This window comes from Simochromis diagramma, unplaced genomic scaffold, assembly GCF_900408965.1.
Source record: "Simochromis diagramma unplaced genomic scaffold, fSimDia1.1 OVJJ01000050.1, whole genome shotgun sequence".
NCBI lineage: Eukaryota > Metazoa > Chordata > Actinopteri > Cichliformes > Cichlidae > Simochromis > Simochromis diagramma.
This window is the reverse complement of record NW_024387188.1, coordinates 636,217-648,332: the sequence shown is the minus strand read 5'-3', so window position 1 is coordinate 648,332 and position 12,116 is coordinate 636,217. Positions and strand designations below refer to the sequence as shown.

Below are 12,116 nucleotides of genomic sequence, written 5' to 3'. Positions count from 1 at the left end.
ATCACTTATCTGCAAACAGATCCATCTAATGAACACATGGCGGCAAAGGCCAGCCGAGGAAAGGCTTTACTGTTTATAAATCTTGGTCATCAGCAAGATTGTGTGTCTCTTACGTCTGTTGCCTTTGCAGCTGTATGTTTGTCGATGTATTGCGATGCTGTCGTTGCACTCCTTAAACAGCTGAAACACTGTCATAGAGTCGTTATTGTCTCATCTGCCACTTTTGTCCCACTCACTGTTACAAACACTGAATAACACTGGATCGATATGTCTCATGACTCAATTTACATTGCTAGATTACTGTTATTAATTGCTTTTTTGTACATGAGATGACTATGCTATGCTATTCTACCTCGAATCAGAGAAGAGTTGCTGTGCTAAAATGACTATAGTATAAATGCAGATGAATAAGAGTAAACATCACTGGAAAGAGGAATAAGGTGCTTCCTGCACACTAAAAAACACAACAAAACTAAAGTTTTTTTTCTTTTTTCTTTTTTTTTGAGGAAAAAAAATATTGTGCCAAAAAAAATAATGTGCCAAAGAAAGTAGAATTAAAGATAAGGTTTGAGAGCACAAAATACTGCAACTACTTTCTAGTCTCATCATTTTTCTTTTGACCTTGATTTTATATTTGGCACAATGATTTTCAGCGGTAACATTTTGGCATGTTTGAGCTGAACGCTCTTTGGAAAGCATGAACCTAGCATATAGCGTAAAATATGCCCTCGGGACACACCTATTTTGAATGCACATCACAAGCATTGACCCTTAAAGTCAAACTTATTTAAGTCAACCCTGGATAATTCCTTGCTTTTTTCTCATTTCATTTTATTTTCTTTTTACCAATGTCTTATTTGACTTTGCGTTTGGCAGAGACTGGCATCAGGCAAATCTTTATCCTCTGTCCTGGTTAAAGGTGTCTGTGCAGACTCCAGCTCATGCCAGGTCCGTTAAACCTCTTACACTGCTAACCCATTTCCTGCAACACGATCAGAGTAACGGTTTGATGTCAGAGTTTCCATATGCAAAACAATCCTGCTTTTAGTACATTGTCAAAGTCAAAGAATACAGACATAATTTTTCATTTTCCAGTACCCAAGTGTTTGGAGATTCACAGTGAGTTGAGCGACTGGATTATTAAGAGCAGCGTGGGGAAAATCCAGCCCTTCAGAAATATTGTTAAATTGTATAATGGGTCAAAGGCAACACAAACACCTGCGTTTCAGTCCTTCAAGATTTCATCCGGTTGTCCGACGGCAGTATCGGGTGTACAATGATACAATCGAAAAGAGGCTTTTTCGAAAAAATTCACATTCACTCAAATTGTTCTTCGTGCTTAGTCCAAGGTTAGACTTCCAAAGCCCAAAGCCAGAAAGGTCAGAATACATGGAGAAAGTAAAGGTTTGTGTCTCCGTTTGTTCTCCAATTTTTCTTTTACAGTTATTTTATTTCTTCATCTCTCCTGTTTGTTAGAAGCTCACCAAGGCGTAGACCATACTACAAGAAATAGTGCAATGGATGAAAAATTAAAATTAATTTTACAAATTTATGAATCGTAACACACGTCTAAGGATTCCTTGAAGTGTCATTATGAAATGAGAAACATTGTAAATCTCCCACTTACCTGTAGAGATAATAGAAAAATGAGAGAAGATAAAAGCCCAGCTTACACCAGGACTCTTTCTGACAGTAGTTGAGAATGTCGGCGTTCATCACGCTGACAGGATCATACATGACCTCTGAGCCATCAGCGGGCCGATGAAAAAACCTGAAAAAAGCAGGAGGTTTGGCTCACTCACCCATCAGACCAACACAAACTAGTTACACATCTGCTGTGGGACCATACCTCCACAGATGGTAGAAGAGCAGCGGGATATTTAGGCCAAGTGTGACCCACTCTCCAGCACACATGAACATCAGGCAGAAGAGACCGTGGATGGAGTACTCTGGTACCACCAACTAATAAGAAATATAAGAAGGACGGAAACTGAAATGATTAAGTGATAACACTCCAACAACTCTTTAGAAAACACTGATGTGATAGAATTACAGTGTACAAGACCACACTGCAGGGCAAACACTTTCACACGGAAGGTGTTGCTGTTAGTCAGGGCTAGCTGCTGTTACGGGTGCAAATATATGTTCACTTGCATGTGGACTGTTTTTTATACATTAGTAGAAGGTGATGTAAGTTGCTGACCTTTTTTTCTTGTGATGTAAAGTCTAGCGTTTGGTTGTTAAAATACTATTTGAGAAAATCTGAGATGGGGTTAAGACTCAAGATGGCAACAGGATAGCAACAAAGATGATAAAACTACATTTATTGTGAAAGGACAAAAACTTTTGGGGGGCAACTTGAGGGCAGCAGAAACAAGCTCTGAACACTTACTTCATATCAACATTTTAGTGTTTCATGCTGGGCAGGGAGTGTGTTACCACTTTTCAGAACTTTTCTCTGAAAATAGCTGCTTGTAGCAGCCAAAAGCAGTGCAATGAGAGCACTGAGAATGAACCGACGCTGTAATGTCTAGGCTAAATGAGGCCAGCTTGCAAGCACCAGAAAGTTCCTTAAGTGGCCACTTGAAAGTTGTTCTACAAGTCAGTGAGTAACCATATAATCCCACGTTAAAGAGCTTTCTTGTTCCAAAAAAGAGTTTTGGTTGCTATAACTAATATACCCCTACAAAATGACTACAGGAGGTGAATTTTTCTTTATTTGGCTTTTCACCTTAAATCTTTTAAGCTTTCACCTGCGCAAATTCAGATGTCAGACTCGGGCTTCAGTGTGCGGGAACATTTTAATAGAACCGTTTTACAGATAATGCTGTGGCTTTGTACTTCAGTTTTGGTGAGTGAAATTCTAGTATTTCATATTTGTTAGAAGGTCTGTGTATCTGTGTTTCTCATTTTAACTCATGCAGTCTGTGGATGTGCCTTGCTAACCGTGGTAACAAGCTAGCATGGTTAGCCCCAACAGTAACCACTAGTAGGCTTCTTGGTTGTGGGGTGACCTGCCTGCAGCATTCAGGGTAGTTTTGCCAGTGTCTTCTTTTAGTGTTTTTACTACTAAAGACCTGTTTCTTGCAAATGGCCTTGTAAATTTCTTGCAAATTTTATTATAACATTTTTATCTTTAAAACAGGTGTCTGTTTTTTTGTTTGTTTTTTTAAATGTCTTCAAGCGGTTGTACAAAAATGTACTTATGTGTGAATATGCATTGAAACACAGATGATTTTTTTTGTATTATTTTATTTAACACCAAGTTTTCTTTTAACTTTTAATTATGTTCATTTCAATTTATTCTTTACACATTATCGCTTTTATAAAGTCTTGCATGGTCTATTGTAAGTGATTAATTGATTAATTAAATTTTTATAAGATCTATTGTTTGTTTATTCTGTTTTGGGGAAGTACTTTGTAGTGCTATACAAATGAACCTTATTTAATGTGAACTTAATTTAATAAGAACTATCACATCACATACACGTAGCAATTTGATCTTGATGCTAGTTCAAAAATAACGTATATGGCTGCAAAATAACAACCATCAATCATTACAATCTGTTTCAATATTATTTGAATATTTTTAGTAGAACCAATTTCAGCAGTGATTGGGTGGAGCAAATATCACTAATACATATGTAGTCTAATTACCACGCTAGATTAAACCTGTGTAGCAGTTAAGGGTAATTGAAATTATATTTCCACTGCAGCAATAAGAGTTCCTTTTCAATAACATGGTGGTATTGCAATTATGCATCAGTGGCATTTTATTTTCTTGCACTGAGCAGCTATATAAAGAAAAACGTAAAAAAAAAAAACGGGAAAATGGTAACAATTTGAACCCAGGGCAAACCTTCTCAAAAAATGCTCTTTACTACATTAGCATATAGACCCTAATAGTACAATTAGTATGGTGGCTACTGCCTTTAAATTAAACTCTTGTAATTTTATATATTTTTATTTATTTATCCATTAACTTTGAATCAAAAAAAAACCCAATGGCCCAATAAATATGTTTAAAATGGCCTCCACAGTGTGTGATCTTTCACGGACACAAAGTTCTTTTTCTGAAAGCCTTGAAATAAAAAGCTGACAACATCTGGGCTGTATCAGTGCTCTCCATCACTGTGTGCCTGTAAAGAGGTAATGGCGTGTTGTGGGGACGGGCTACATGTGAAATGAATCAGTGTGTGTCATGGTCCTCACAATGAAAAAAGACAAACGGTCATGGCTCTGTGAAGCCCCTCTGCTTTAGTCATCCACCACCAGCAGATGAAAAACAGCTATTACTCACCCTGCGAAGCAGGTTGCAGATCCTTTCAATGTTGAGAATCCTTTCTCTCTGTGGAGAGGATATAAAGAAAGTCCGGTCAACAATCAGTGTATTACTGTCAATGCCTAACAGAAATAGCTGTCTCATAGCAGAAACAATAGACGATCGTAGACTGGAGTGAATCTTTATTATTATTATTTTGGAGGATTTTTTAAACTGGACAGATATTAAATATAGTGATAAAATCTAAAAACTGGACCTGATGCTTTATATTAGCATTCCTGCTTAAATATCAGTATTATGGGTATAGTGATACTGTAATATGCAGCTGTACATTACATTAGATGCCCAGGCCAACAATAGTACCATGGAAAAATACACTTACCAACTGATAGTAATTAATTAACTACCTACTTTTTTCTAAAACTAAAACTCCGGAGTTTGTTTTCATCATACGTCTAAAATACATATTTTTACACTTTGGTGCAGTTTTATCATAGATCTGTATTTTTAATTTTTATTTAAGTTAGTTTCCAGAGTGAGTTTGCTCATTTCACTTTAGTTTCTATTGTTTAATAATCTTAAGTTTAATACAGTTTTTCGGTTCTTCTTTTTAGCCGCAGCTTTTTGTTGTTATACATGTGGTGTCTGTCAGAAGTTCAACACAATACGATACAAAACAGTATTACAATATTAAAATACACAGACCCACACACACAGTTGCGTAGACATCCCTGTTCTAATAAACACACACACGCAAGTACTTCTTCATTCTGGTATTGTTGGTTAATTTGACCAAAATGATACATTCATATGGATTTTTTTTAGTGTATTTTAGTTTTATTTATTTATTTATTTTTGTTTTTTAGGCCAGTCTTTTATTTTTATTTATAATAACCTTGGTTTGGTGCAGACAGGACTTTTCATTTGGCTGTGGACTATAAGGCCATAACCATGATCTGGGCACATACAACAGGTACAACTTTTGCATGAAATATGAGTTAAATATAGGTTTTATTAATGACACTAGTGACAGTCCTGATCTAGAGCCTTAATGAATGTCATTAATCATACCTGTGCCCACCTATGGCAGAAATCAGACTTGTTATTTTTTATGAAATTTGAGAAACACAAACTGTATATTATACTTGAATAAATTCATTTTCAGTTAATAATAATAATAAAATACTTACAATGGTGTTGATTTGTTTTTCATTTATGTGGCTGAAACCTATTTGAGAAGCAAATCTCATATTGCAGGGGAAAAAAACCCTGTGCGCACATCTCCCACCTTATCTTGTAAAGCTATCAGCTCGGAGTCTCTGGTGAGCCATTATAGAAAGCTCAATTATCAGTTTTAAAATTAAAGCCATCCATCTTTGAGTACATGAACCTGACATCAGATATTCGGCTCATGCAGATGTTTTCTTTGGTTGTCCATTGATTAGTCAGCAAGGCAAATTAGATGTTTTGCTCTACTTCATTTGCCCCGTTTATCCGTTTCCATCAACAGAAAGTTATTGCTTTATTGTGTAACCATAATGTCTATAGTCAGATAATTATCACAGGGCTGTTAATTTGCTTGGCTTCATTTATTTTGTTAAATATAATACATCAAGTGGATAAGCATGTCTAGTCATTCTGACATATTGAGGCATCTATCTTGGCTACCAACCGGTGATATCGGCTTAGTGTAGCTGGAGCAACATCCAGCTTTTATGAGTCTGTGGACATAAATTAAAACTGGTGACCTGAAAGGGAAACGTGGATTTTGCCCTGAATTAGACACAGGCTCTCTACCTTCACTGTTGTTAGTATGCTCAGTGTAATTTCCTGCCTTTTTTCTTTCTTTCGTTCTTTCTTTCTAGTCCTTCCTCCACAGTGCTGTTATTTAAGGAGCGAAAGTGCCAGCCTAGCTTCTGTGCATCATATGGTTTATTGTTGTCGGTGTAAATCATTGCGCTGCTCAGATTTTACAGCTCGTAGCCTCCCCGAGGTGGCCCTATTTGTGTCAGGTCATCCAATTTGCTCTGAATATTTAATAGTTCCAATAAAGAAACATGACTGAGGATGTTAATCAAAGGCAGCGGAGACATTTCACAATATACACAATATACAGAAGAGATAAAGGAGCAACAATTACAGGGCAAAGAGTGCTGTAGTTAGATTGGTAATCTAATTAAGCCGTTATTATCAGAGATGCAAATGAGTGATCTCCCTGACAATCTGCCTCATAACTTTTCTAGAGCTACTGACATAAAAGGAGGCCTGAAAAGGAATAAATTTTACCACTATGATGTGTTTAATTTTGTTGTTTTAACGGGGGAAGTAGCCCTAGAAGGGCTCTTTATGGATGGGGTGGTTCTCCCTCTGAGTGTTACTGTGATTAAAGGCTTTACGCAGAAACCTGATTCAAAAACAGATGTCTAGCTTCTTCCGCTCTGTCTTTCTATCATTTCTTTCTCTCTCTTCCCGACAAATATTGACTGCTTTTGTCCTTTTTTGTACACAACCGCACTCGAGCGAACATGTGTTGCTCTCAGCTAACCACAAATATAATTGCTGTTTATCTTCCATGGCTGTTGCCTTCGCTTGTCTTCTGTTTGTGCAGCTTATTGATTTTGGGGAGAGACCGGCAGTGTCGCGTCCTGCCAGATCCAGTTATTTCTGAACACATTTGAAACGGTGACATCAGACAGCGTGTTTAGGTTGTCACCAGTCCTACAGAGTGGCCTCAATACTTATCTCACTGCTGTGAAACCAGAAAAGTTCTAATGGGGATTGTTTGTCAGACAGCTCTCCATCGTTGTCCCGAGGAAAGTAAAAGATCCACTGTGGCTTTTGTGCTCCATTGTATTTGACTGCATTATAATTTACAGGTGTTGCAGTTATTGTGTCCACCCCCTTGTAGCTGGCATTCCTTCACACTCCTACAGTCTGCTTTCACAGTTTCCTCTCCCACTCCTCATCACTCTCACTTTGCAGTTCAGATGCAGGTTCACATGATTGCTAGAACATTAGCTATCCTGTGAAAACGATAATCACAGCTGCTGTTAACTTGCTAAGCGAATAATAGCTCAAACTACTGACTCATGATAATGTTATTTCATCTTCAGAAGAAAACTTATACATACTGTAAGCAAACAGCTCTGCAACATGAGAGGATAAATAGTTGCGCTAACTTTCAATCAGCAATTATTTATCTGTCACTTTGGATCGAGTGAATGCGTTTGTTCTCGTTACGGTGAGGTGAAAACTCCAAATTGCACTCCTATTGTGGCGACACTACAGTATCTCATTGTCTAAAAAGCGACTTCATTTGCATGAATCTCTGTAACTGATTAAGCCAACGAGCCGTGGTCTTTGTAGGAGGCTGATTGCTTCAATCTGCATACAAATGAGCATTCAGGGAAACACTGCCTGGGTGTTACTGTAGCAATCACCTGGAAGCTTGGATTAGTGTTTTCAAAGTAGGGCAAATATTTGATTTAGAAATATTAATGAATAAGGCTAAATGTAGCCGAATTAAATATTTGAAAGCTTTCGCTCCAAAAACCCCAAACTCTCATTTACATAACATGATGATTTCATTTTTTTTTTGGTGATTGCAGGCTTGGAAAAAAGCGTTTGCTGTGTTTATTTATGAAATGAACGTGAAACTTTGTGAACTGTGCTCGGAAAATATGCAGCATAGGCAATATTTGGGGGGCAAAACCTTAAATGTATAGTCTCCTTGAAAGTACAAAGAAGGGATTTCTCTGTGTGCACATGAAGGTTTGATCATTCTTGCAAGAAGTGAAACAGCAGGGTTCTTACCGCTCTGGTGGGATTGCTCTGATCGATGGGGTTTTTGAAGTCTGTGCGAAGCTCATCAAACGCAATGATCTGAAAAAAATAATAAAATAAAATAATAATATTGGACACGTGAGCTTGTTTTTGTTTCACCACCACTACGCTGCAACTGTAATGCAAATGTAGCTGTTGTCTTCTCGCCACTCGTAAATTTGGTTCGACTGAGTCGGCTGTACACTGTTGCGATCCCTACATCCACAGCTGCAGCTGCTTTCAGATCACTTTGAGTACATATGGTGAGTTAGTGGCATATGTAAATGCAGACATTTGCTATTGCCCTTTATGCTGTTAGGAAGGTCATGTTGTGTTGACATCATGTGTGATTATGTAGTGGTGCTTGTGCTAAAGGATTTTTGATTGAAATTTGTCCCTGAATAAGAACAGCTTGGATGGTTAATTCACCCCATACAGCTTTGCATTATCCAATTCCTGTAAAAAAAAAAAAACTATGAAAAGCTGCAGGAGTAGATAAATGCATTGCACTAAGAAATTACATAAGGCTTGATTCTTACGTTGAGACCAGTAATTAAGTTCACAGTGGAAGATTAATATTAAGACACAAATGCCAGGAGTCGTCCAAGAAGTGCTTGAGAGATTTAAAATGCAAGAAGCTCTTTGACTGAGCATTTTTTAGCTGGGTTGATATTTAAGAGCATTGCGGTACATTTCTGGTACATACACTATCTTGAGTGTCTCTCTGCATATTGAAATATAATATACTGAGGGCACTTGTTCAGATACACCAATACACTCTAACTGCCTCCAGTGAGGCGAGTATAAGTGACAATTATTCTCACTAGCTCCCTGATTAATAGCTCTATAAAAACACGAATAATTCGGAGTGTAAAGGCCACCTGCTGTGCTTATCATCGGCTCAGGTTTTAAAGAGCTAAGCTTCCCTTTGACGGCTCATTGAAAAGCCATAACAAGCAGACATCATTCGCAGAAAAGTGAACATCAGCAGTGACTGATGGCACGAAGGGGAGAGCACCTTCCACATACTGTACGAGCCTATATGGCTCTCCCTCGTCTTCGTTCACAATTAGCTCTGTTGTAAACAGATGCAGTTTCCATGGCGACATGATGAGCCCCTCAGTGGGCACCATGGTTACTATACCAGTGAACCGAGGTTCTGATTGGTCGACGGCCACATACAGTTGGGGTGCTGTGCCCGTGGGTGGAAGCAGACTGGGGGAAGGGGTGAACAAAATCATAGGTTGATAAGCGTTTCGGTCACATGCTCGAGAGCCGAGCCAGACGCAGGCTTCTCGCTGTCTCTTTCACACACAGACACACTCACTGAGTCATATGTAGTCTCACCCACTTAGTCAATTGGTACGTTAGTCATTTCAAGTCCTATATTCATAATGATGCGTTTTTGTGCTTCGCCGTGTTCCTGCCTCCACGGAGGGAATGTTAAAGGTGAGAGATCAAAGCTGCGGTGTTTGTTGAGTCTGTGTAACAGGCAAACCGAGTGCACTGGTCTCCAGCGATAGCTGTGCAAATTCCACTGAAAATGTCTGCGGGCAGACAGATTCACAACAGTCTGGTGGTGAGATTTATGATCACTGTGTTTTGCTGACTGTCTGTACTCATTATCTGGAGTTTGCTGAAGCCCGAACGCCTTACCTGGAAATGTTTATCATCAGTTCTGTGGGATCATAAGTTGCTTTTATGTGGAGGGATGAAGCCAGCAGGAATCTGTGCTTTTTGTCAAAGTGTCATCGGGTGGCTCTTAGGAGATCATTTGAAGTGTCTGATAAGTACAATTACACCTTTAATGCATATCATTATCTCTAGAGGGGCTGAAGTGTGTATGTTATGTTGCCAGCAGCTCTGTACACCTGTGTGTAGGCGGCCGCGCTAGTCTGCCTGTGTGGGATGCTACAGTGAGGATGCTGCAGGCCCTACGTGTGTCAGTCTTAGTTCTGGTGTGTTCACCGTGCCACTCACCTGCCATATGACAAAGAAGATGAGAGCTGCACACAGTACCAAGGTGAGCATGTAGCAGAAGGCCGCAAAGGTGAACGCCATGGCTGCACCAGCCAGCCTGACAAGGACACGGGTGAAGGGAGAGAAAGGAAACTGGTTCCCTGCTCTCTGCCTCTCTCTGGCTACTGGTCACTCCCCCTCCTCCTTTTACTGTGGTAGAGGCTATTGTTGGTTTCCCCCTTTGATGCAAGCTGAGTCTATATTGTCCAGGTGGGTAAAGCACTCAGTTTTAGAAACAATCAATAATCAGCTGACGTCGCAGCTCCACTGCTTACTTGCTTTCTGTCTTTGTCTCTTTTTGTAAATCTGACAGCAGGACAGCTCCTTCCTTGCTTTGATCTAGGAAGCACTTATGTGTCTGTTCACAGCCACAGTAGTCTGCCGCTGGCCCAGTGCTCCTCTTTTCAGTCTCTGACAGGGAAAATGTCTGTCTCCTCCTTGTCCTTCCTGCAGTTTCTCTTTAGACAAAGCCTACACATCATGGTTTTTTTTTCTTTTTTGTTTTTACTGACAAACCACCAAGAGTCTGACTGACACGCCGACAACAGAAGCACAGGTTACTAGTCGATACTAAGAGCAGTAAAAACAGCGAGAATTATTGTCCCAGTCGGTTATGGCTTTTTGTAGTTTTTGTAGTTTGTTGTATGGCTTTCTGTTCATCTGTTGCTCCGGGATCCAGAACAATTAATGACGCATATATTTCCATATCATAGTTAACAGGTTTACATCTGTGAGTTATTATTTACAGAGTCTTTACTTATAATGATGGCTAAACTGCTGAGTAATTATTTACATCCTAGCTGAGATTCAAGGTATTGCTTTGCATGTTACACAGTTATATTCTGACAAAGCAAATCACAACTTGCCACTGCTGATTTCACAAAGTGAGAAGGGTGAATCACTGAGGCAGCAGATATTCTAATTGAATCGAAAGATTAGTTAGCACTTCAAGAGGGCTTAGAGATGCGACATCACGATACATTATTGATAGTTTCAGTTAGCATGGATCGACATCTTGACTGACCTTAATATCGAGTAGCGAATACCTGTGCCTGGTAGGAGACGTGTCTGCATCTGAACAGTCCACTCTTTCCTCTTCTCTGTCAATTTGGGTCGACACCATGTCAGAACTGTCTGCTCTGCATGTTTGTCTCAAGCGCATCCCTCAGTTATCTCCAAAAAACAAAAAGAAAGACGTGAAGCCTTGTCTCTGCTGATGTGCAGGTTAAATAGTTAAATTCTAGCAGGGAAATATTTACACAGAAGCCTGCAGAGTGTCTACATGTTGAAACCCATTCGCGCTGATTTAAAAGAAAAATAAAGCGCTTCTGTTCTTAAGTAAAAAAAAAATCTCCACAGCCCTCAGGAGTCATAAGTTACTGAGTCCACCTTACTATCATCTCTCCTGCTCCTCGTGTACCCTGCTTTCTTTTTCCTTTCTTTCTTTCTTCTTTAACTCCCCCTTCTTTTCATCCCTTTCAAAGATTTTGAAAACAGACCTGAATGTGCTTCCTGAGTCTACTGTCTCTGGCTGTCTCTTCCTCTATTTCTTAGACTGCGAGAGAAATATTTCCATCACGGTTGATGTTATAACGGTCAGCCAATAGCATCGCTCTGTCTCCCTCCCGCTCTTGTTTGCTCTCCCCTCTGCCTTTCTCTCTTCCTCTCTGTCTGTCAGACTCCCCCTCTCTTGCATTTATACATTTCCATAATCCCTTGTTCCCGTGAGACTGATGAGGGGGCAGGGAAGGCTGCAAATGTCTGGTGTGCCCCCCCCCCCTTCCTTATTAGCCCCTTTCGCCCAAGCTTTCAGTCATCTGTCATTCCATAAAATATAGCTCTGTCTGTTACAGGGTGTTGTTCTCAGTCATTTGTCATTTCCTTCAATTCTCTCCTCTCAGTGCATTCATTAAATACCTCAATCTCACTTTTTGATTATTCTTTCACTCTATTAATGAACAGAATCCACTAGTGCCACCTAATGTAAGTGTTG

The 12,116-nt window shown here is 39.4% G+C and overlaps 1 protein-coding gene across 4 annotated transcripts; it reads right to left on the bottom strand.

The window, feature by feature from the left end:
- Positions 1 to 213: 213 nt before the first annotated feature.
- On the bottom strand, positions 214 to 11,727 carry cnih2 (cornichon family AMPA receptor auxiliary protein 2). Of its 4 annotated transcripts, none has more exons than XM_040049876.1 (7): positions 11,148 to 11,721; positions 10,085 to 10,320; positions 8,096 to 8,164; positions 4,301 to 4,348; positions 1,850 to 1,962; positions 1,628 to 1,771; positions 214 to 1,500 (listed from the first exon to the last, which is right to left on the bottom strand). In XM_040049876.1, the coding sequence occupies exons 2-7, from the start codon at positions 10,163 to 10,165 to the stop codon at positions 1,473 to 1,475; spliced, it is 483 nt and encodes a 160-aa protein (XP_039905810.1). In that variant the 5' UTR covers positions 10,166 to 10,320; positions 11,148 to 11,721; the 3' UTR covers positions 214 to 1,472. The 4 variants fall into 4 exon arrangements, with proteins under 4 accessions (XP_039905810.1, XP_039905811.1, XP_039905808.1 ...); XM_040049877.1 differs by having other exon boundaries at positions 11,170 to 11,721; XM_040049874.1 differs by lacking the exon at positions 10,085 to 10,320 and having other exon boundaries at positions 11,148 to 11,727.
- Between the last annotated feature and the right edge of the window lie 389 nt (positions 11,728 to 12,116).